Source organism: Ipomoea nil, unplaced genomic scaffold (genome assembly GCF_001879475.1).
Source record: "Ipomoea nil cultivar Tokyo-kokei standard unplaced genomic scaffold, Asagao_1.1 scaffold0805, whole genome shotgun sequence".
NCBI lineage: Eukaryota > Viridiplantae > Streptophyta > Magnoliopsida > Solanales > Convolvulaceae > Ipomoea > Ipomoea nil.
The window spans coordinates 2,048,349-2,075,416 of record NW_017617233.1 but is presented as its reverse complement, the minus strand read 5'-3'; the positions used below and the strand labels follow the sequence as shown (position 1 = coordinate 2,075,416).

Below are 27,068 nucleotides of genomic sequence, written 5' to 3'. Positions count from 1 at the left end.
AGAAGTTAAGTCATTAATAATTATCTTAAGATTTCTTAGACAAGAAAAGTTTATTACTACAAGAAATGGAACAGCAAAATAATGAAATGAAATGGAGAAGATATCTATCTGAACTATGAATGCCCTGATATAATGGGTCAACAAAATTTGATATGTATAATTTGCACATAATAAGCTAATAAATTTTGTTTTTAGAAAATCATATTTTTTTCCCAATTATGAATAAATAATAGTTAATGCATTCCCTCAATTATATATTTATATGTGTTATTATTTTTTGTCTTTAAATGGTTAGAATGGTAGCTTAATTAATTAGCAACAAAAACAAGTGGCAGTCATAAAATAAACTAGGAAGTACGACGACGTTTGAAGGCAGGTCACTTGGTTCAATTCACTTAGAGCGACCTTGTGTCTACGTGTCCCACTAGATTTTCAGATTTTTGGCAAATAATTGTTAGCAGATTGAGTTAACGGGTTTGACTAATTGATAATATTAACTAGTTGTAAAAAGATATTTAATAAACTAGCAGATAGCTGATAGCTAAGTACATACAAAATGACATTTAAGGATATAATTTATTTTCTCAAAAAACTTATCGAAAAAACTGTTTTGAGCATTTTGGAGCAATAAATTGTTACAAAAAGTTGATTAACCAAACACTCATATCGACTGTTTAACCAAGTCAAACAAGTCAAAATTGACTGATAAATTAACTATATTAGCAAACAGAGTATATTACACAATTCAAACACTTTTAAAAGTTGATTTGTATTTATTCCACACCTACATCCATTTCTAATATGGGATAAAGGTGACTTAAAAGACTCCCTAATAAACTCCATTTTTTTCAACTTAATGGATACATTTTTTAGAATTAATTTCATTTGCCTATTGTTCATTTTGAGCGTATAATATATCAAAATTCATCATTTCAACTAAAAAAATCCAAATCTAATAACAAACACTTTATTCACACAGATTAGTATTATATTTTGAAATATAAATATTACACTCCAATATTGATCCAACCCGACTTGCAAAAATAGAAAAAAAAAAGAAAAAAAGAAAAAAAATGATCTGTGAGACGGTCTCACACAAGTGTGATCATATTGGGTCATGACCCTTTTTTAAAAAATTGAATTGTATTTATATTGGTGCAAACTTACATCCATTTTCAATGTTGACGGTAGTTACATTACTCAAATTAAAAGCCTTCCAAAACACTATTTTTCTCAACTCAATAGGTCCATTTTGATAATCAATTTTTAATTCACCATTATCGATTTTGAGCGTATAATAATATATCAATAAATGCATTATCTAAACTAGAAGAATTCAAATTCACTTTGAATTTATCTAAATAAAAAATGGTCTTACTCAAATTAAACCTCAAAATGATTACTTAAAATGTCATTTTATGTTAATCTTTCAATAGTAGTATTCTAAAATTAAATCTCATTGTAGTTTTTTGACCGCTAAAATTACAAGACCATTATGAGAAATCTACGCTAATTTCACCTAAAGCGCACTTTCAGATAGTGACCGTGAACTTTTTCTTAAATAAAATGATAAGACATGCTTCCAAATCAAGCCCAAATTTTGAATAGTATTTTGCACCATGTTAAACCACATAAAGCCCATGATAGAGTATATCTTCCAGTCCAATTTGATGATGAGCCTAGCTTGATTATCACAATTCTTTTGTAATTTAATTTTAGGGGTGATGGTTTCACATTAATTAATTGGCCCTATATAAACTAGACAAAAATAGTGAATTGAGAATAAGACAGACTTTCTATTGAGACTTGAGAGTTAATTTCATTTTTGATACTATATATATATATATATATATATATATATATATATATATATATATATATATATATATATATAGAGGCAATGATAGTTCACTTTAAGTCATTTTGATCAGAATATCCACTTTTGGTCTTACTATTATGATTTTTTATCAACAAAATAGTTTAAATATCGTTAAATACAAATTTATTTTGGTCTTTAATTATGATTTTTTTTAAAGAATAAACATAAAAAATAGAGTGATTCAACATACTTTGTATAAAAAAAAAAAAAGATTGAAATATCTTTGTACTTAACAACATTTTGACAATTTTGTTGATGGAGGAATAAAAATGGTCATGCTACAATAATACTAGGACCAAATGAGAATGTTCTAATAAAAAAGGACTAAAAGTAGACTGTCAACTATAAATCTAAGTCTTTCCATCTTCATTTTCCAACTCAAATAGGTCTAAGAATCAATTTCTCATTCACCCATAATTCGTTTTAAGCGTACAATATATTGATTCCTTCTTTTCACTAGGGAGAACATGAATCTACTTTGACCCAATTTAAATTCAAAGTGAAGCTCAAATATATTTGTACCACAATAGTCACGTAAAATATCATGTTATGCTATTTTTTTTCAACATTGAGTACTATGTGATTAAGAGCTCGGTTGACTAGGGTATACTAGTTTTTTTTTTTTTTTTTTTTTTTTTGGGGGGGGGGGGGGGGGGGGGGGGGGGAATGTGTATACTAGTTGAAAAGCTCTGATCAATTTACAAGATTAAACTAATACGAATTGAGATATGAATTAGATGATCTAAGTTGACAAAGATTTTATTTATACTAAAGTCTATAGTTAGTGTCATGATGGCTTGTGACAAACTCTAAGTACCCTACGTAAAGTAGTCACTATTATAAGTACATAAAGTCATTATATTACTATAGGTTCATAAAGTAATTAAATGTTGTACATTTATAAAATCACTATCACAAATTGATAGTCATCGAAGTAGGTATACAAAGTCATACACTCATACTCATAAAGTTACTATTACATGTTCATAAAGTTATAATTATAGGTTCATAAAATCATTATTATAAGTTTATAAAGTCACTACTATAAGTTCGTAGTAACTATTGTAAGTTCATTACACAATTATTGAAATAATATTTTGAAAAAATATTTCAGTATAGTTGCTATTTAGGTCATTCCCAATAGGGGAGTTTTGCACAGATTTTAAGAAAAAAATGGCAAGGTGGAAGAGAGAGAGGAGGGAGAGGGATGAGGTTGTGTTGCAAAAATGGGGGTTTTGCATAGGGGTGGAACCCACGCTCCCGGTTGGGCGCGTAATTTTAATTTTTTTTTTTTTTTTTATTTCAGATTTCAATTTTTTTTTGCCTTCCCATTTTCTCTTTCCTAATCACACCGGTAAAATCTTCTCAAAATCTTCACACTATTGAGGATGCCCTTAAAATATCTTAATTAATGAGATACCTTTGACAATATATATTAATCTTATTCATATTTTTTTAAAAAATAGAGAAAATATATTTATATGATAATTGATCAATTGATGTCATTTTATGAACCTACAATATTATTTTTATAGAACTAATTTTTGTGAACTTACAAAATTATTTTTATGAATTTGGATTCATGATGCTATTTGACTGGTCCATGATATAAATTTCCGAATGTCTTAAGTCCAAACCAAATTGTAGACAATCGTTATATCGTATAGCAGGGCGCACCCTAAATGACGTCGTTTTTATAAGTTGTGTGGAAAGTTGACGCGACGGACACCGTTTCGTTCGTTACAATTTTTTTTAACACTTGTTTTTATGTGTATGCTGTTAAGAGTTTATGTATATTTTGTTAAGAGTTTATGTGTATTATGTTAAGAGTTTATAAGCATTATGTTAAGAGTATATATGTATTATGTTAAGAGTGTTGACTAATTTTTCTAAAAAGAAATTAGTTATGAATGTTAATTACATAGATTTATAGAGTTAAATATTTCAGTTACAAACTTTAATTTTATTGCTCGATAATCTAATTGCATAAATTACAAAAATCCACAGTTACTTATTTGACTTTTTTTTTTTTTTTTCTAAATAAAAAGCAGTATTTTTCAGACTTCAACATTTGGTGTGCGATGGACCACAAATTAAAAGCCAATCTTTGACAGGAAGCCATCCACCAATTGGGAAGCAGCAGGTAGGTAGGTCAGCAAATCTTAACAAAATCCGCCTAGCTTCTTTCTATAAGTTTTTTTTTTTTTTTTTTTTTCTTGGATTTTCACCCTAGGATACTAATCTTCTCGCTGGATTGTAGACATCTCTTTTGGGTGAGGCAGCTGGCCTGTAAATTTAAGGACTCCATTCTCAAAACCAGTTGACATACACTTCTTTTGGGTGAGACAGCTGACCTGGAGATCTAAAACTGCTCCATTTCCAAAACCAATGATTCAACTCTTGACATTTGGTTAAAGATGGATGAGTCTCTTCTACTCAACCACACCCTTCGAGTTAGCTTCTTTCTATAAGTTAAACAAATAGTTGACACAACTCTTAATCAACGTTCATCTTCAATTTTCAATTCCTTAAACACCCCAAACAGCATGCAAGACATTCCAAAATGGGCGGTGATTAGGCAGTGTGGTTGATCAGAACTCGAACAACCTTACCTTGTTTAAGTCGATGATGACAATAATGTTTCTTTTTGCAACATGAAACGACGCCTGGCCAAAAAGGAACTGAGAGATTTCGTGCAAGAAACCACTCATCAAATATAGAACTGCCATGCTATAAGCAATAAGCCCCCTGCAGGTTACGTTGTTGTAACAACTTTTTTTTTTTTTTTTTTTTTTTTTTTTTTTTTTTTTTTGTGTGTGTGTGTGTGACAGAAACTCGCAGAAGCTAGCGGGGATTCTTGTGACTTTAACCAGTAAAGGACAACAATGAAGTAAATTAATTTAGACTGTTCATAATTGATCAGATCAAATTAAGAAGGTCAATATGTAACTCTTTCTGATAGTTGAACTTGAAATCTTGTGATTACCAAACTAACAATTAAATCAATTTAGCTGGGTTGGCCCCCATTCTCCAACATTGTTAATACATTAATGGCCTCATCTGTACGTGTCGTTGTCTGCTTGCCGTTGTGTTTTCGGCGTTCAACTGCTATATAATCTTAATGATTTATATTTATAGAATAGAAAAAACAAATACTCGAACTTCATTTTAATTGTTTTCATTTGATTGATTACTGATGGTTGCAGTAGGCGGCGTTAGGTGTTAGTCGGACGGTAGAGTAGCGTCTAGACACAGCTTAGGCGGGTGCCTATGCCGCTAACTAAAACTACAAAACAGTGTATATATATAATGAAAAAAGATTAGCACGGTCAAGTCGACTGGGTTAACTCTGATCGAAATGGACGAGTTAACTCGGCCGAGTCGGCCTAGTTAGGTGCTAGGCGGCCGATTACCTATGCGGACGCCTAGGAGGAAATCGCCACGGTCTAGGTACACCTAGCGCCTAGGCGGGTGCCTAGACCGATTTTTGCTACAATGTTAAAAGGATATGTTTTATCCCATTTTTTATGTGTCATATGGTAGCCTAGAATGTCACTCTCTTATTCTTAAACTGCCAAGCACCTTATGCTCAGATGACATGTAATGATCTCTTTCATGTGGAAGTTAAGTCATGAGATCGAGTCTATGTGGAATTGTGTGGATATCAATGAAATAGGTTTAAAACAATTATTCAATTAAAAATTTAAAATAATAAAATACAATATTACTTATATTTATTTATTCAACGTACGTGAATACAATTGAAAATATATCACATGCATACTCAATGTATTATATAGTAATTACTAGTAATATATATGTGTGAGATCTGATCACTCATTCTTCTTCAATTCCCCACAAAAATTAACCTTTACTTCCCAAAACTTGTTGAATTGCCTTCAAGAACTAACCCCTCATTTGAGTCCCCGACCGGTCAGAGCAGAGACCACAGCAGAAACGCAGCATAGCCGGAAAAAATGGTGAACTTCGTGGAAGCTCAGAAGCCACTGTTGCATGGGTTGATGAAAATGGCTGGAATTAGACCTCACGCCTTTGAGATCGAGCCCGGCACGGTCATGAACTTCTGGGTCCCTAAGGAGACCATAAAAAAGCCAAAGAAACACAAGAAAGCCACCACCACTCCCACCTCCGCCGGCGCCGGCGGTGTCACCAACAACAACAAGTACGAGACCGTGAAACACAAGCCCAACAAGCCCGCGGTGGTGCTCATCCACGGCTTCGCCGGCGAGGGCATCGTCACGTGGCAGTTCCAGGTGGGTGCCTTGACGAACAAGTTTTCCGTGTACGTGCCGGACCTCCTCTTCTTCGGCGGCTCCATCACCGATAGCAAGGACCGGTCGCCGACTTTCCAGGCGGAGTGCGTCGCAGAGGGGCTCAGGAGGCTCGGGGTGGAAAGGTATTATATATATTATACTAGTATATGGTAAAATAGTTACTTTATCAATTTAATTTTGATTTATTTGATCATTATAGACTTGATTAAACAATCAATGAATGTTTGATTAACTAACTTTTTGTAATAATTTATTCTTTCAAAATGTTGAAATTCAAAAAACTATTCAAAATAACTTTTTCGATCATCTTTTGAGAAAGTTATTTTGTATGTAATCACCTAACAGTTAATTTACCAAACACTTTTATACAATCAGCTAATGCTATCAGCTAGTCAAATCAACTAACTCAATCAGCTAACAGTTATTTACCAAATACCTGTATTTTTTACTGATGAGTTCCTGGCGTTTATAGGTGCACGGTGGTTGGGTTTAGTTACGGCGGGATGGTGGCGTTTAAGATGGCGGAGATGTTCCCGAAGCTGGTGGAGGCGATGGTGATTTCCGGTTCGATATTGGCGATGACGGATTCGATCAGCGCCGCCACGCTTCACAGCCTAGGATTCTCCAATTCATCGGAGCTGTTGTTGCCGACATCTGTTAAGGGTTTAAAGGGGCTTCTTAAGGTTGCTGCTTACAAGAAGTACTGGTTCCCTAATCGCCTCCACCAAGACTTCCTTCAGGTTAGTGGATTTATTTATTTAGATTAATTTCAATCTTTTCTTTATATACTGATATATACACATATATATTGAAATGCCATTTACGTTTGTATTATAGTTGCCATGCATGCATGATGCATGCAATCCGGCCTGCAAACTCATTTCTTCCTTCTCCATCTTCATATGTTAAAATTTGATTAATTACTCAACTTATTCCTTAGCTAATAAGCAAGAAATTCTTCCATGTTTAGGTTTGAGTTAATTACATTTTTTTGTCCTAAATTTATATGTATTGGTCCATTTTAAGTCATTTTTTATTATAACATCCACTTTTTAGTCTTAGTATGAAAATGTGGCATGATCATTTTTTGACCTTTATCGATAAAATAGTTTAAATATCGTTAAATACAAGTACATTTCAGTCTTCAATTATGGATGTTTTAAAAAAATAAACATTAAAAATATAGCGGTTCAACATACTTTGTATAAAAAAGATTAATTGAAATGTCTTTGTATTAACAGTATTTCAACGATTTTGTTGGTAGAGAACTAAAAATTGTCATGCCACAATAATACTAAGACCAAATAAAGATGTTCTAATAAAAAAGGATTAAAAGTGAATTATTACCTATAAATTTAGGACCAAAAATTGAAATTACTCTATATATTTATACACACACATATTTTATATAACTCACATATATATAACTTTTTCTCGATTTGAATGCTGATTATAATAATAGAAGACTATAGAAGACTATTTACAAATAATAGGATTAAAATCCCAATCGAATTGGTCAAACAGTTGCGTTGGTAATCTTAAGATTTTAAATTTGACTTTATGTAGAATATTTATTGGCATTGTTACTTGGTTTCCCCCAAAGTGCATGTTGCGACTTTTCTGTAAATCAAAAGAAACAGTGTTTTTGTACTGGTTTGACATCTTAATTTAAAGTCCAGTATATCCCTGCTATATGTAACCCCTCAATGCTAATATATGGTTATATTATTGTTTTTTTAAAAAAAAAAAAATAATAATATAAGGTGTACAGAGAAGAGTATTATTTTTGAGACTATGTAGTTAGTTTGTTCAACCAACCAAACCTACTTGTTGAGATCAGTTGTGGGAGACCAAATTGTGATTCATATCCACCAATTTGACCATCACTTTTATATGCATTTCATTGGTCAATGGACATATCCAACTATCCAACCAACTATGAACTTTAATTATCTGAGGTTTTGACAAATAAAGGAGCTAAACAGCTACTAATGATGATGACAGGTAATGTTCAGCAACAGAAAAGAAAGAGGTGAACTGCTGGAAGGGTTGATCGTTAGCAACAACGATGATGTCGATACTACCACTCACTTTCCCCAGGTAACTTTAATTTTATCCAACATGTCCTAATGAGAACTGAATGTATTTTATTGAATAAACTTCTCATAAAGATACAGGATACGAGAATATATATATATATATATATATATATATATATATATATATATATATATATATATATATATATATATATATATTATATAGTGAGGGAATCACATGAAGACTAGGATAGAGAATCATAATCTAACTGAAATACATAGAATTCTAATAGTCCTGTTGTCCCAGAAAAGGGAAAAAGTTGTCGAATATGATATGATGTTCCAGCATATCTTGATTGATGCATGTTTGGTTTTCTTTCACAGAGAATACATCTTCTTTGGGGTGAGAATGATCAGATTTTCAAGGTCGAGCTAGCTAAAGCCATGAAAGAGTAAGTTTTTCTGCACAATATTTTCCACTTTTGATCCAACTACTATTGAACCATTTTTACGTTTGGGTCCAATCGTGTCCGAAAATTAGGCCAGAGGACCAAATGTGACAAGGTTTTAAAAGCTGTGTGACCAAATGTGGAAATCGTCCAAGAGTAGTGGAACTACAAGTAAAAGTAGAAAAAACTCATATTGACACTCAAAGAACTATAATGAACTTTAATTTCCCATTTGAATGGACTCATGAACAAAAATAAGGAAAGAGGTCAAACTCTAACCATTTAAAAGGTTGCCTATATATAACATTTCACTGCTAATTAGACAGACACACAAGAACATTATATCTATGCAGAAATATGCTAAACATGTGTATATGATGACAGACAACTAGGAAGCAAGACAACATTCGAAGGCATAAGGAAGGCAGGTCACCTGGTTCACCTGGAGCGACCTTGCGTCTACAACAGGTGTCTCAAGAAGTTCCTTGTTTCCCTCCAAGTAGATAAAGCCCGAAAGTGATAACAAAGCTTCAGTTCCATCCCGTCCTAAATATCAAAACGTATGTTCCTTTTTTTTTTTTTCGAAAGCCATATATAATTTCCTAGCTCCCCAGCCTGTAACCTTTACTACATTAGCACAGTTTGGAATGTAAGCATATGAATGAGACCTTGGAATATAATGAAATGGATTTAGCACCTGACCTTGGTTAGGTGTATAGAATAATATATAGCTGAAGCCGATCGAGTTCCATATAGCACCAAATAAATATTGATACTAGTGAGCATGTAATTCCCATTACCAACCAACGAGGAGATTCCGGTATGAAATGTTAGACTAAAATATCACATGCATCATAATTATGTGATCACAGGATCGACTAACCTCCAGCCATAGCTCTTTACACGGTTGCACGATCCGGACTGCTGCAGAGGTAACGAGTATTTTGTCTCTCACTTTACTCAGCTCTCTCTAGATGGTGTATGAGGTATGTATTGTGAGCAGTGAGAGGACTAGTGACCTTATATAACCACTGGCCATCATTGTGGTTGATTGTCTTTAGGTCTCCTAAACCCTAACCAGACTCCTAATCATAATGGTAGTCTAGTTATTAGGTTATTAGTGTTGCACCACATATCAAATACTGAATATTATCATAACTTATCCTAATGTTATAATAATAGTAACGGATAAACGTTACATTCTCCCACTTGGTGCAAGCACTACCACTCAATAACAGAAAAACACCAACCATAATGATATGTTCTCATTAGCACGAGTAGTATCCATTATGATCAAATGCAAACTGCCATTGAGCACTTAATTAGGAAACAAAACCCAACGAAATAAACCCTATGTTTATTCCAAGTCCCTGAAGTACATTTTCTCATCAATATGAAGCAAATGAAGGTGTACACACTTAATTGAGAAAATGTCTGAATGCCAAAGAATTTTAAACTGAATGTATATACAAATTCCATAGTGGGAAAAAGTCCCATTTTCTGAACCAGATCCTTGAATTTAACTGAAGGCATGCATTTAGTCAAGGGATCTGCTGACACCAACTCAGTATGAATGTGTTCAAAGAATACAACTTTATTTTTGACACACTTCCTAATTGCTAAGAACTTGATGTCGATGTACTTAATTCGACTCCCACTTTTGTGGTCTTAGCTAGGAAGACTGCAGCTGAGTTGTCACAGTAAACTTTCAATGGCTTAGATATGGAATCCATAATTCTAAGCCCAGAGATAAAATTCTTTAGCCAAACACCCTATGGAGTTGCCTCGAAACTGGAAACGAACTCGGCGTCCATGGTAGAAGTAGCTATTAAGGACTGTTTAACACTTCTCCATGAAATAGCCCCACCGGCCATAATGAAGACGCACCCTGAAGTTGATTTTTGAGAATCAACACAGCCAGCAAAGTCCGCGTCTGAATAACCGACAAGATCTAAATTGTCCGTCTGCCTAAACCCAAGCTTGTAACCTTTGGTTCCTTTTAGATACCTTAGAACCCTCTTTACAGCTCTCCAAAAGTCTAACCCTTAGCTATGGGAGCAACATTAGATGAACAATTTTGCACATGAAATCTCTCTAAAACTTTGTTTATATAGGTTTCTTGAGATAAACCCAGTATACCCCAGGACCTATCTCTACGAATTTTAATGCCGATAACGTAAGAGGCATCACCCATATCCTTCATATCAAAGTTCTTAGAAAGAAATTGTTTCACGAAGCATCCCCTTATCATTGGTGGCAAGTAAGATGTCATCCACATATAAAACAAGGAAACAAATTTTACTCCCACTCACCTTCTGGTATATATAGTTATCTGAGGGATTTTCAACAAAACCAAATGAAGAAATTACCCCATCGAACTTGATGTACCATTGACGGGAGGCTTGTTTTAAACCGCATATGGATTTCTTAAGCTTACATACTAAATGCTCACCACCCCAAGAAGAGAAACCTTCAGGTTGTATCATAAAAACCTCCTCTTCTAGATCACCATTTAGGAAAGCGGTTTTCACATCCATTTGTTGCAACTCAAGATTGAAATGTGCAACTAATGCCAGAATGACCCGAAGTGAATCTTTCTTTTATACAGGAGAAAAGGTCTCCTTGTAATCGATTCCTTCTTTTTGAGTAAATCCCTTGGCAACAAGCCGGGCCTTATATCTCTCAATGTTGCCTAATGAGTTTCGTTTAGCCTTAAAGACCCATTTACAACCAACGGTCTTGGCCCCATTAGGCAACTCAACAAGATCCCAAACTCCATTGTCCTTTATGGAATTTATTTCAAACTTCATGGCTTCTAACCATAAGTCAGACTGTGCACAATTTGTGGCTCGAGAAAATGTTTCAAGATCATTTTCAGCCCCTATGTCAGATTCTTGTAGATACGAAACATAATAACTAGGAACTGTTGATCGCCTTATCCGAGTAGACCGTCTTAAGGTTGGACCCCCACCGCCTTGCACAGGCTGCGGATCAACTACCTCTTCAGGAACTGGTGGCAGTTCTTGAATTGGTTCAGTCTGCATCGGCTCAGAATCTTGCTGTATATCCTGAGTTGGTTCAACCATTGGTTCGAAATCTAGTTCAAGCGGTTGCTGTAAGTCCTGAACTGGTTCTTCCAAAGGCTGATCCTCAACAGTTTGTGGAATCTGAACGGTAGGTGGTATATCTGCAGGCAGAACTAAAGGAGCACTGCGGATAAGTACCACCAGATGACGTAGAAGGGTGAGAGTCAATATGATCGAAAGAAGGAACTAAGTCCTTAAACCGATCACTCCCACTAATCAAGTCATCTTCAAGAAATTTAGCATTCCTTGATTCCACTATCCTAGTAGTATGAGATGGACAATAGAACCTATAACCCTTAGAAGATTGTGCATATCCAATAAAGAAAGCACAAATCGTCCTTGGGTCAAGTTTCTTCTCGTGTGGGTTATATATCCTCACCTCAGACAGACATCCCTAAACACGCATATGTTGCAAACTCAGTTTTCAACCTTTGAATAACTCAAACGGTGTCTCAGGGACAGCCTTGGTTGGAACACGGTTTAATATATACGTTGCCGTCTTAAGTGCTTCATCCCACAACGACTTAGGAAGCTTAGAGTTGCTAAGCATACTCCGCACCATATCCAGAAGGGTCCGATTTCTTCTTTCAGCTACACCATTTTGGTCCGGAGAACCAGGCATGGTGTATTGGGCAACAATCCCATGCTCTTGAAGAAACTTAGCAAATAGACCAGGTGCATGCCCATTCTCATTGTATCTACCATAGTATTCACCACCCCTATCAGACCTAACTATGTGTATTTTCCTGTTACATTGGTTTTCAACTTCAGCTTTAAATGATTTAAAGGCATCCAATGCTTCATGTTTATGATGAAGTAAATACACATAGGAAAAACTTGAGAAGTCATAAATAAAGGTGGTGAAATATTTCTGACCAGGTATTGTCATATCAGGACAACATATGTCAGTATGAATAATTTCCAACAACGTTGTACTTCTATTGGCACCTTTCTTTGACTTGTTTGTCTGCTTACCCTTAATGCAGTCAACGCAAGTCTCAAAGTCAGTATAGTCTATAGTAGAAAGTACTCCATCCTTTACCAACCTTTTAATACGCTCAAGGGAGATATGACCTAATCTCCGATGCCACAACATTGAGGAATTGTCGTTAATACTGCACCGTTTGGTGCCGTTTTGAACATGTAAAGAATTGTAAACTGAATCATTCTTTAATTTAAGACGGAAAAGACCATTAGACAATGTACCAGTACCAACACAAGTATAATAATGAAATAACTTGATATTATTGGTATTAAATTCAAAAGAATATCCGAAGGGTACAAGTCTAGATACTGAAACTAAGTTCCTAAAAAACTAGGAACATAAAATGTCTTTTCTAACGCCATTACAAAACCATTGTCCAAAACTAAATTGCAAACTTCGACAGCTTCGACTGGTGACGCAATCTTGTTTCCAGAGAAGATGCTACACTCAGTTCCCGTTGGCTGTCTCAATTTTGTCAAATCCTGCAAAGAGTTTGCAATGTGGATTGTTGAACCAGAGTCAACCCACCAAGAATTAGTATTAACTTCTGACATATTAGATTCGAAACAAACAAAAGAAGATGGAACATACCCAAGCTTAGCCACAAGCCTTTGTTCCTCCATTGCACACATGGTTATCAACTCATTGATAGACCAGTCCTCTTTATGTGTGATGTAGGAAATCTTAAAAGGATTGTACTCCTGAGGGAGGGTATCAAGTGCAAAAAGCACCAAATAATCATTTGGTAGAATGATTTCCAACTCCTTTAATTGAGCCGCAATATCCTTGAGTTGCATAATGTGTTCACGCGTTCCCTTGACAGTGGAAAGACGCAAATTTCTCAACTTCATGATTAGAGTCATTGCCAAAACTTTCTTTGATTCAATGAAGTTATCATCGATAGCTTTGAGCAAGGGTTTCGCTTTCTTAAGATGCAAATTTCGCTTTCGTTATCATCCATTGGATTTCTCCCATTGTGCGCGAAGCTGCTTGGCTTCGCAAGTGCTTTCTTCAGTAACCTCAGGGGGTTCCTCATTGAGAACAGCGTAATCCAACTCTAATAATCTTAATTGCAAGAGAATAGCATCTTTCCACTCTTTGTAGTTATCTTCATTAAGGATTAGAACATTAATTTGTGTTTGGGTGACAGGATGAGTTGCTGTAAAGAATAATAATTAATGCTTGGTTAGAATTTTCGAGGCACAAAAAATTAGATAGAGATACTGAAGTACATAATATTATCAATGTAAAATTATGCAAAAAATAAATTCGGATGCCATAAAAATTGCCTGTGGGCTAAATTTTTACACGGTTGCACGATCCGGACTGCTGCAGAGGTAACGAGTATTTTGTCTCTCACTTTACTCAGCTCTCTCTAGATGGTGTATGAGGTATGTATTGTGAGCAGTGAGAGGACTAGTGACCTTATATAACCACTGGCCATCATTGTGGTTGATTGTCTTTAGGTCTCCTAAACCCTAACCAGACTCCTAATCATAATGGTAGTCTAGTTATTAGGTTATTAGTGTTGCACCACATATCAAATACTGAATATTATCATAACTTATCCTAATGTTATAATAATAGTAACGGATAAACGTTACATGAAAAACAGACCAGGTATCAATACTGTGCATGGTATCATCCCTGCATACAGTGACAAAAGATTGCAGAAAACTTCGTGAATAAACCGAGTAAAATTTGAGTATCAAACCCAAAGGACAGTATCAATTTTGATGCCATTCATTAAGGATAAATGAGTCCAAAAATGAAAAAAGCATAGGCACCAGTTATAAGTTGGTGGAAACAAATTAAGAATTTCACATACATGGATTTTCAAAATTCTGCAGTAATGGTGGTAATAATTCCTGAATTTATAAACACTAAAGACCTTATTTATTAGATAAGAAGTCCATAGCTTATGGGCTTACCTATAACTACTGCAAGCACTCTCCAAGGCACAAAAAGCTAAGTCCCAATAGATATACAAGCATTATTCCAATTGTTACAAAGAGCGCGAATGTCCTAAGCACGAAATAGGCCGACCTCATCGCGGTAGGACTCCACCACGAATAAAAATCTTCATTCCGCAAAATCCTCTTCAGATATGATAGAATCCCTACAAAAGATGGAATCCCTTCCTATAAACAAAAGTATCCTTAATTATTCTTCCAAAAAGGCTGAACCCCCTTCAGATATGATAGAATCCCTACAAAAGATGGAATCTCTTCCTATAAACAAAAGTACCCTTAATTATTCTTCCAAAAAGGCTGAACCCCAACCCGACCACCACGAATAAAAATCTTCATTTCGCAAAATCCTGATATGATAGAATCCCTACAAAAGATGGAATCTCTTCCTATAAACAAAAGTACCCTTAATTATTCTCCCAAAAAGGCTGAACCCCTTCAGATATGATAGAATCCCTACAAAAGATGGAATCTCTTCGTATAAACAAAAGTACCCTTAATTATTCTACAAAAGTACCCTTAATTATTCTTCCAAAAAGGAAGCCGCTGGTGAGACTCAATCCATGGTCATTCTTCCAAAGTTTTACCTCTGTGACCAGTTGAGCTGCCTATGCGGGTAAATACCCTTAATTATTACTATTATTATTATTACACAAGGACATTTTAGTCTTTATATAACTTCTTTCATTACCTACCCAATAATTCTATTCATCCCTACCAAACAATGTAATTTGAATTCCTACTTTATTCTTACCTTAATCTTTTCCCACCGAATTGCAATTCCTTTCCACCCTAATTCCTTACTCCCAACCAAACACCCTGTTAGTGTCTTGGATTCCAATAGCGATAGTGAAGTCGGTATGAAGGACTCTAACTCCCGGCAATGAGGTTTATGACCTCCACGTAGACCCCAAAACGACGACGTTTCTATATGTTGGTGGGGAGTTGATGCGACGGATACCGTTCCGTCCGTCCAATCTCGTTATAGTTTTTTATTTATTTTTTAACAATTGAGTTTATGTGTATTATGTTAAGAGTTTATGTGTACTATACTATACAAATCTGCACATACAAAACATGATTTTTTTTTTTGTTTTGAAATTAACGACAAAAAAGGAAACAGATACAAAATAACATCATTTTGGGTCAAAACACACCATGCATTGTGCGCCCTTATGCGCAATATAATTCTAGGCTCCTTTTTGGGCCTACTCCTCTTCCCTAGCTTGGGTTAAGTTGGGCCGGGCCATTCATATTTCTAATATTTTATTACTCATTTTGAAGAAGAAACCACAAATCAAACCACCAATCCTAAATCTAGTACGTATTATCAAAACAGGTCGGGCCACCCCAATTAGGAATGCGCTCAATTGTTATGCAATGGACTCGGGTCCATCTAGGTCAAAAACGACGCAGCTTTGCGCGTCTGGAATAATAGTATCGTTAGTAGCACGTTTCCTCAGTTAATAATATTTTTTTTGTGAATATAGATTCAAAATTTGTGTTATATTTTTGAATATAGAGTTCTTTAATTGTGAATATAGAGTTATGAAATTGTGAATATAGAGTTTTCCATTTTTTAATATTGAGTTCTGTAATTTTGTATATTGAAATCTAAAATTGTGAATATTCCGTTTTAAATTTGTGAATATAGAAGAATGAATTCTGAAGACAAACGGAAAGTTAACGGCAAGGAATGAAGCAATTTAAAAAAAAAAAAAAAAATCAAACGGCGAACGACGCCATTTTGAACCCGAGTTCACCTTGCAAAGTGCACACCCAAATCCATAGCATAATTTGCCGGATGCGCCACTCTAAGTCTAAATTTTAATAAACTTTTGCAGGCCAACCCACGAAGCCAATGAGTAGGGTTTAAGTAACCCTAACCAACTTGTACTCCATACGGGTTAGACAAATATATATGTTTATAATATTTTTAACATGAAAATATTAGAATTAACAATTATAACTTGGGGAAGAATGAAACTTTCTAAAATCTAAATACAGACATGAGACATGCAGATACTTGCAAGATATATCATATATGATACTGCCATGTAGCTGTAGTGCCCTAGCATCTAAAATGAATCATTTGGATTTAGCATTTTATGTTTGGCCCGGGCTAAGCCCGCATTTATGCCGTCTATAGTTTTCATGGTCCTAATCCGCCCCACTGTAGGGCGGATGTAGGTTAACCCGCGAATTTTGGCCCCACTTTGACACCCTTACTCATATCTTAAGATACAATCGAATGATTTCATATCTTGAATTATTATAATTATATATTTTGGCTGTTTAAATTTACATGCTTGAATGTGAAAATGATTATAATAATTTTTATATATTATTCAATCAACTTTTATCTCACTATATATCACAAAAGAGTATTGTTACATACCTTTCTTAATTTTCTATTTTGACAATACACTATTTAATTGGATTTTTTAATATTTGACTAAAAAGTATATAGAGTCAATCAATTCATGTCACCTAATGAATATAATTAAGTGATGTGGGAGTTATTAAAGAAATTTTAAGGCGAGAAAATTTCATTTTTCATCATAAAAATATTATTATTTGTCCCAGCTCACACTAACTAAACAATGAATTGAAAAATAGAAAAGTTATAGGAATAATCCCTACATTGTCGAACAAAAGCAGTGCCGCCTGCAACCACTACCCGAGTGCGTTATGAGTCACCTTAAACAGAAAAGAACGTACTACAATAAAATAAATCAGGCCAATATAGGTTATTCATTACTGACTGACTCAGATCGAAAGACTAATAGGCAATTCTCACCGTACCAAAAGTAACTCTGCACTTCGTAATTAACTAATTAACTACCTAACTAACTCAGTCGAAATTGTACCAAATATTATCAACATTAATACTAAAAATATTTCTTACAACCTCCATACATACTTTACACGATATAAAAGATATCCATATTGATTATAATAATGGCAGCACATTATTTTTGACTCGATTTTCATTCTTATAAGTTATGATATATATATCCCAGATTTCCAGGGCACGCCACCTCCAAACAATTTAATTTCTTTTCAAGATTTGAATCAATGACCTGAATAATATCCGCTGACAACTAACTTTCTAACTTTAAAACAGTCATTCTGGCTTAAGTAATTAAAATCTCGATTTTTTATTTTCAAAAAAAAAAAAAAACAAACAAAAAAAAAAACAGTCATTATAGATTTATACCATAGATCGATCATGGTCCATCTTATAATTAATATAAAGTTAATTTTTAGTATATTAAAAATTTATTTCTAACACATTGAATGGGCAAATTATATTATGCACCGCGCGTCTTTTTTTTTTTTTTAAATGAAAATTAACAGTGTTTATTTCCGCCGTTTCGCACCCTTTTACAAAAAGTAACTCTGTTATTCAGTGTCATTTTGTATACACTGCAGTTTCAGTTGAACACAACTACAGTTTCATTTTGATATAACTATAGTTTCATTCGATATTTATAGACTCAAATATGTGAAAATGTTATTTAATTTTATTTTATATACACTATAGTTTTATTAAAACACAACTACATGATCATTTTGATATAATTACAGCTTCATTGTACAATATACACTCAAATATGTGAAATGTTATTCAGTTTCAATTTATATACACTGCAGTTTCATTTCACTATAACTACAGTATCATTTTGATATAACTGCAGTGTCGGTTTGGATATACTGTAGTGTCAGTTGGTGTTTAATACACCAAACAAACGGACTCCGTTAACTCTAACGGCGGGCCGTTTCTTTACTTAAAGAAACAGCGCCGTATATGGACCGCGGTGCATAATCGATTATGCACCGCGGTCTATAATATAACAACTGCATTGAATGTTATTTTTTGGAGATTTATTTTTAATGTATTGAAATATTAAAAGTTTTCTTTTTGGGGTATAAATCTTTATATATTAAAGGGAAATGGTCAAATAGAGTAATAGACCTTCAAACTTTTGCTAAAGAGTCTATTAGACCCTCCAACTTTTTAAAGGTGCAATTACACCCATGAACAATGCATTTTAATGCAATGAAGCCCAAATACAGGAGTTATCATAGGTCATTGAAGATCCGACGTATTTTCCGACAAAAAGTGATCGGCGACCCGTCACCGGTCACAAACCTTCTCCGACGATCAGTGGAGAAGGCAACCCAGATTTGGGTTGCCTTCTCCGGTTGAGAAGGTCACCATAGTTCAAATTATGCACAATACAACATAATGCTGTTGCAGGGAATCGAAACTGAATTATTTTTTTTTTAAAGTGGGACGCGCGTTTTTAGTCAAAACGACGTCGTGTGTGCACCATGCATGGTGCACACGGTTGCACAGCATAATTTGCCTCAAATTAGAATTTAGGCTCTTAGACTCTCTAGACTAGATATTGAGTTCCCCAAATTGGCGGGAATGTAAAGATGGGAACTCTTGTTGGCACTGTAAAAATTATCTAAAATCATTCACTACTATTGAGCTTGCTCTAAACTAAGGGCATCCCCAATAGGGAGATTTTACATGATTTTTGCATGTGAGAGTTTATAGGTGGAGGAGAGAGATGGAAAGAGCGAAGAAGTGGAGGTGTTGAAGGAAGATCTTGATTTTTTCAAAAATTATGGGTCCCACTAAGATCTTTTTTTTTTTTTTTTTTTTACTTTTTAAATTTTGATTTTTTTTTTCTTCTCATATTCTCTTTTTTAATCATACATGTAAAAACTCATCAAAAACTACTTTAATATAAAAATTTTACTATTGAGGATGTTTAGAGAGTTGACGTGATGCGTGGGTGTAGTACACTTTTGTTTTATATGACATTCTTAGATCTCATCATATCTATGGTGTCCCAATTCAAAGCATGCACAACTTATATTGACACGACTACCTCATAAAAATGCTTTACTCCACTTATATTTTCCTCACAATTTCTTTCCCACTTTATTATTATTATTATTATTTTATCGTGGTTGCAATTTTCTCCAAGACTAACTGAGCTACCGTAAAGGACACTTGTTACTTTTTCTTTTTTTTTTTTTCCTTTCCATAAATAACAAAGTTTCAAAATTAAATTTGTAACAGATGACTTCTCATCATTTAATAATTCTTAATTAAGTCTTAACAGAAACAAACGAGTACGTACAAAGTGAAACTAAAATAAATCTTGGAAAATGGTTAGTCAATTTTTTTAGTACAAATTTCGGAGAACGATATGTTTTGATCAAGGACAATCTAATCTAAATTGCTTGCGCAATTAACTTAGTAACCATAAAGTTTTAAGTTTAACTAACTCTCTGTTTAAGTTGCCTATTAGCATTATCGGTTTGAACTGATTAGCTATGAACAATCTAGCATGATTTATCTTATTGTGGTCCTTTGTCGACTGTGGGTCACAAGCTAAGGCGGCATCATCTAAATTAAAACGTGCTTTTGGATAGCAATTGCGAGTTTTCGTATAAATTAAAGGTATGTTTTGATTAATTTGTTATCAAAATAAAGGACTCATAATTTGATAATAAATCATCAATTAAAACATACTATTATGTGAATAATTTGAATGTCTTTTAATTCGGTAAAACGCTACATACACAAAAGTTGCTTTAGTTAATGTGTCTAACCCTGGAGTTTGTATTTTGACAAATAAGGTTAAATGTACAATTGTACAAAGAGTCTTTGCACTCTTGATGACAATCATCAACCCCTTTGTTGAGAGTAACCTTAATGGTATCCACATAGGTAGCTTAGTTGGTTCATGAGTAACAGATTATGAGTAATGACACATAATATAATCGAGCATTGATATAGGTGCAATGTGAGAGTTACACCTAATGTGATAGGCTCCTTGTAGCCACCAGACGCTGGTCCTTTCGCCTAATGAGTCGCTGAATCACTGTGATTTACCACCTCCACAAATCTTATGGAGTTAAGATGTGAGAATTCTGAGCAGAGAGATTTCGCCTTTTGTGGGCAGGAGTCTTAATGTGGACAAGAGTACTCTTAAAATCTTAATGTTCTTGAGAAAATATAATGAATGCAGAACTTCTCTTTTTTGCTCCCATATGTGGAAAGTTGTAGGTTCGAGTCACAGTGGATGCGGACCTACTATTAGCTCTTTGTACTTCAATATGTTGAGAAAGTAGTTATGAACATACTTCAGTAGCTTGGAAAAGTAGTTATAAACATATACTACATTGTAACAGAGCCAGTAGCACTCAAAACTTCTCTTTTTTGCTAATTTAATTTGCAATTAATTCATTAGTAATAATGTTGTCAAAATTGAAACCCTACAAAATAAAAGCCACCTCGCTAGCTCATTTGGACTTATTCAAAGTTTAGATTAGATACCATCAACAACATGTCCCCATTGTTGGGACCTACCTTTTCTTCACATGTCAACAACTTTAAATTTGTGTTCAACCAAGAAACAAAACCACTACTCCGTACACACTACTACAATAATTTCCTTCATAATAAAATCTGAAATTATATATATTATGAGAATTTTTTCAATGTATTTTATTCTATTACCAATGTTTTTTTTCCTTGCCAAAAGATAAATAAATAGAAAATTATTGTCACATGTTATCAAGGTTGCGAAAATCGCTAGGCGCTCGGGGCATCTAGGCCCCCATTTTTTAAAAATTAATTTGTTTAATATTTTTTAAATTTTTTTAAAGAATTAATAATTATAAGCTATTTAATACTTTAATAGTCAATACTAAAATATTAAATATTAACCTTAAAACATCTAAAATTGTAAATTGTATAATGATTTGAATAATCAAAAGACAATTCCACAAAGTCAAAATTCACAAAGTATCAATATAGAGTAGCTGATTACTTTAATAGTCAATACTAAAATATTAAATATTAACCTTAAAACATCTAAAATTGTAAATTGTATAATGATTTGAATAATCAAAAGACAATTCCACAAAGTCAAAATTCACAAAGTATCAATATAGAGTAGCTGATTTCAAAATTATTTATACATTTTTGAGTTTACAATTAATTTCAACGATTTAGGATTATTTCGCTCAAAAGTCACATTTGATTTTTCAAGTTACTCATTTTCCTTGTAAATTTTTATTACTTTTCTCAAGAAGAATTATTGTATAGATAGTAGATCAATATATTGTAATATTATAAGTTTTAAATTATTTTTTTAATATTAAAACCCATACATCTACTACTCATAATATAGCCACTCCTTAATGTGATAAGTTTTAATAAGTCTTTTTTCTTTTCTTTTCTTTTTTATAAAGACATCTATCACTATTGGTTTTTTAAATCCGTAAAAAGAGAGATGAAAATTTTATATATATATATATATATATATATATATATATATATATATATATATATATATGCACACAGCCACACACCCACATAACGTTGGGTTTTTGACACGTGTAAAGTGACACATTTTATTATGCATGTTTCATGTTTGAAACTTTGGATCTTGTATTGTCCTAAGTTACTCTGTACTAGTTATTCATTGAATCTTAATTCCACCTTAATTAATTAATCCATAGTTAATTCAACTTAGGACATTCTTTAACGTATAAAAGAGACTGTTTCTATACCGGTGGCTTGTGGTCCACTGGTATTGGATTGCTCCCCTATGTGGGAGGTCTAGGTTTCGAGCCTCAGTGTAGGCATAGATTGTATGGGTATCCCTTTCCTTTGTAATATAAAAAAAAAAAAAAGAAACTGTTTCTATTATTATAAATAGATAAGTATAAATAAAATAAAATGTATAGTGGAATTTTTGTAAATATAATGATATTTAAAAATAAAAAAATAACTGAATTGAAGGATGCTTTTCATATTAACTAAAAACTCAAAATCCTCTAATATAATTACTCATTCATTATTTTATATATTATATATTCAACACAAGTCATGTGTGCGTGCCAATATTTTTTATGGCACATTTTGTCAAATATATCAACTAAAAAATTAAATTAATAATAGGACATATATTTATTATTTTATATATATTATATGTTCAACAATAATATATTATTCCTTATGGCTGTAAAGTGAGAAGAAATCGTGACAGAAAGACAATGAAAAAGAAAGTTTGTATTTAGATGAGAATTGAAAACAAATTAAAGAAAGTGATGCATCAAAAATTTGACAAGATGAAACATAGATCGAGATATATGATGTATCACAAAAAAATATCAAATTATTAGTTTAAGGTGACGATAATGGAAGAAACAATCATGGCTATCTAAGAAATTAAGATCTTAAAAGTAAAGGTAGTCGCAACCACCTTCATTTCCGAATTTGGACAGATCTTTCAGGTATAGGGGACCGTCAATGATGACTAGTGACTGTATTTAAAAATATATATTTGAAAAATTAGTTTTAAAAAATATTCATTTTTTTACAAAAATTACTATATAAAAAATTTAAAAAGTTTAAAATCACAAATAAAATAAATATTATATAATTAATTAAAATCCATATAAGCATCAATGTTTGCATCACATCAATGGTAACTAATTGAAAAAAGTGATCTTATAAACTAATTACACTATTTTACGAGTTTAAAAGGATAACCTAATTATACTATATTAAATAAAGGTTAAGAAACTAATTTGACACTTTCTCCTACGTATAAAATTGGATTAGTGCACAGAAAATTTTAATGATTTTCTACAATAAATGTCATATTTTTATAATAAAACTTAACGAAAACATATTTATAATATTTATATGTCATAATATTGTACTAGTTTTATTTGTGTAATACGACATTTTTACTTACGAGTTTTAATTTTTATAATACAACATTTTTACGTACGAAATTATAATGTTTGTAATGCATATTGTTCAGAGGTTTCTTGTAATCTTGTCAAAAACTTATCTAAGAGAATGAAGACATCTTCGGTAATTTTCTTTTTTATTCCAAAAGAATAAAATAAATAAAAACTTAAACTTCTATACTTAATTTCTTTCTTTATGAGTTAATTCTAATTTTTGTCCTAGATTTATAAATAGTAATATATTTTTAGTCATTTTTTTAGAACATATCATTCAGTCCTAATATTATTATGGTATGACCATTTTTTATTCTCCATTAACAAAAATCATTTAAATTCTATAAAATACATATTATTAGGTGTTCGATTATGATTTTTTTTTTTAAAAAAAAAACGAAATAAAAATATAGTGGGTCAACCCACATTATATAAAAAATCAAAATGTCAATATATTTAATGACATTTCAATAATTTTGTTGATGGAGAATAACAAAGATCATGCCACAAAAGATCAAAGGTGAATGTTTTGGAAAAAAAAAAAAAAAAAAAAAAAGAACTAAAAGTAGACTTGCACCTATAAATTTATGACAGAAAATAGAATTAACTCTTCTTTTATTTTGTTTCCTCTCAGCTTCACTCATCAAACACACTATAATTAATTTTTGTCGGTCGTATGCCTCATTATTCAGTTGTTATATTGTGGACTATGATCGTCAAATGAAACTGTAGTAGAATTAAAATAAAACTTCAGTGTTGTTATAATGAAACTAGTATGTGGAAAATGAAACTAAAAAACATAGCTAATTCAATAACATATATTGTCAAATGAAACTGTAGTATAATTAAAATGATACTTTAGTATTATTATAATGAAACTAGTGTATATGGAAAATTTAATTAAAATTCAGACTCATACAATAACATATATTGTCAAATGAATTTAGAGTATAATTAAAATATTACTTTCATGCCAAGACCTTTGTAATCCAATAGCACCAAGTTGCTCCCTTATAAGGGAGCTTGTAGGATCTAACCTTAGTGGAGGCGATATACTGCATTGTAAAGGTGTCTTTTTTTACTTAATTAGTATAACTATAAATAGAACAATATATATGTATGTGACTACTAATATTTAAAAAGCCAAAATTTCACTATGTCTGAAGCAAAAAAACATAGTTATCCGTAAAACATTATCCTCGATGTCCCGAAAATTGTGCATCCCATAAACACAATAATATTTATAAATTCATTATCTAAAATATTTTTAAAATAAGAGTTTAAAATACTACTCAATATTTATTATTTATTTAATGCTCAAACAGAAACATTCCTTATTCTTAAAATTACAGTAAATTTATTATAAAGAAAATACAACATTTTTTATTAAATACAGAAAATACATTAATCAACATATTATTATTGTAGTTGTTGTTCACGACTCAATTTCGGTGACTTATTTGTAATAAAAATATTTAGATTAGGTATTTTGGAAGGACATATGCCATGTTACTAATTAAGAAATTAAATAGTTGATTCTGGTGTTCATCGACACCCGTACTAATTATATTTAATATAATACTATATCGTATAAGTATTTGGATAAATAATTTATCATCTAAAGTATAACTTGATTGTCCAACTTAATCAAACAGCTAAAGTGACTATTCGGCAATAATTGACTCGATTGACTTGCTAATGTTAATAAGTTAAAAATGAAAAAGTTAATATGACTTTTCAGCTTATTACATTTTCATACTGAAGGTATAATTTACCTTTATAATTATTATAGTGTACATATTTATTCAAATTTACATTTTTAATAGGACACTTATATATGTATAACTATGTTAAATCATTATTAACAATGTATGCTTATTCTATATTTATTTAAATTTATAAGCATCAATATTAAATTACTATTATTAACTACGAAGTATTTTTATAATTATAACATTATTAATAATAAGTTAAGAATAATTAATAATAACACAATAATAATAAATTATAAAAATAATTTAAAAATTAAGTAAATAAACTAAAGCAATATACTTACGTTTTATATGTCCGTTTATAGGTAATCAACCAAGGATAAACATCTAATTTACCATACATATTTTTATAACTAAAAATAATATCAAAAAAAACAATTAACACAATAAGCTATCACTTGTAAGTTAATTGCCAACCACCTCTATTATAAATATTTAACAATTAATGAATAACTGATTGTTTTACCACTTTGTGATTTACATCAGGGTGACTCAATGGTTCAGCGGACAGGGTCAAATGCCGGTGTCCACAAGGAATCTGTCCATTTTAGACATAATTCTCACACTGCCGCCGCCGAGGTTCAAACCTTAGTCTCTTCTTCCAAATACTGCCCACTGAATTATTGAGCTAAACCCGTACGGATGGAGAAGGACTAATTCTTGCCTTCTTGGCTTCTTGCTAGAGATCAAGAAATGGAGAAAATTGTATTGTGGTTGAGGCAGACTTTGAGGCGATGATCCACACCATCACTAGGGATATTGATTCTTGCCCTGAAATTGCTTTTGGATTGTAGAGCCATCTTGAAACAGATGCGGAAAGTTAAGATTATGCATGTTTTGCAAGAAAGTAACCGATGTGTTGATTTTTTTATTAACCGGGATCAAAACTCTGAGTAAGGGACGTCAATCCTTGATCAACCTCCTGATGATTTGATAATAATTTAAAAGAGACACAAGAGGCGTAGCCACTAGAAAAATCCATTAGTTTGTGACCTTGTGGCAAAAAAAAAAAAAAAAAAAAAAAAAAAAAAAAAAAGTAGATCATTATACCAAATACCCTCGACATTTTTTTTATAATAACTAAAAACACAATCACCTAGATCAAGATTTATTTTTTTTTAGTATTAGTTATACCATCTCATAAAGTGTCATACTGTCATTAGCAACTCTGGTCAATTGGTCATCGTGGAGTGGCTACGAGGTTGGGTTTGGTGGACGCGGGAGTGAGAGAGAGAAAAATATCAGCACTAAATCAATTAAAATAAAGAGTTAATACCCAAAATAGTCCCTCGACTATGTCATAAACTCGTAATTACCAATTTAGTCCTCGACTATCATTCTTACCCAATTAAGTCCTCAACTATACAATTTTTACCCAATTTAGTCCTTTGTCAATTTGACTGTTTATTGACTGTCAAAAATGAAAATAAAGTTGTAATTTTACAAGTTTTCTCCTTCTTCCTCATTTAGCAGCGCCAAACCATGTAGCAATAAGCTCCGGTTGGGTTCTAAACCTGTCAGTATCGAAGTAGTTATTATGCATCGGATAGCCCATGAATTTGATTTCCAACGATTTTTTGACGATCGAAATCTGATCGGAGTGTATTGCTGCATGGTTTGGCGCTGCTAAATGGAGAGGAAGGAGAAATCTTGTAAAATTATAATTTTATCCCGACTTTTGACAATCAACAAACAGTCAAATTAATACAGAAGACTAAATTGGGTAAGAATTATATAGTTGAGGACTAAATTGGGTAAGAATTGTATAGTTGAGGACTTAATTGAGTAAAAGTTACATAGTTG

General features: G+C 32.5%; 1 protein-coding gene across 1 annotated transcript; it reads left to right on the top strand.

Moving 5' to 3' along the window:
* Positions 1-5,806: 5,806 nt before the first annotated feature.
* On the top strand, positions 5,807-9,388 carry LOC109177958 (monoacylglycerol lipase ABHD6-like). Its single transcript, XM_019327474.1, has 5 exons — positions 5,807-6,296; positions 6,647-6,914; positions 8,179-8,274; positions 8,598-8,665; positions 9,047-9,388. Exons 1-5 carry the CDS (start codon positions 5,857-5,859, stop codon positions 9,180-9,182), a joined length of 1,008 nt encoding a protein of 335 aa, XP_019183019.1. The 5' UTR covers positions 5,807-5,856; the 3' UTR covers positions 9,183-9,388.
* Positions 9,389-27,068: the final 17,680 nt, after the last annotated feature.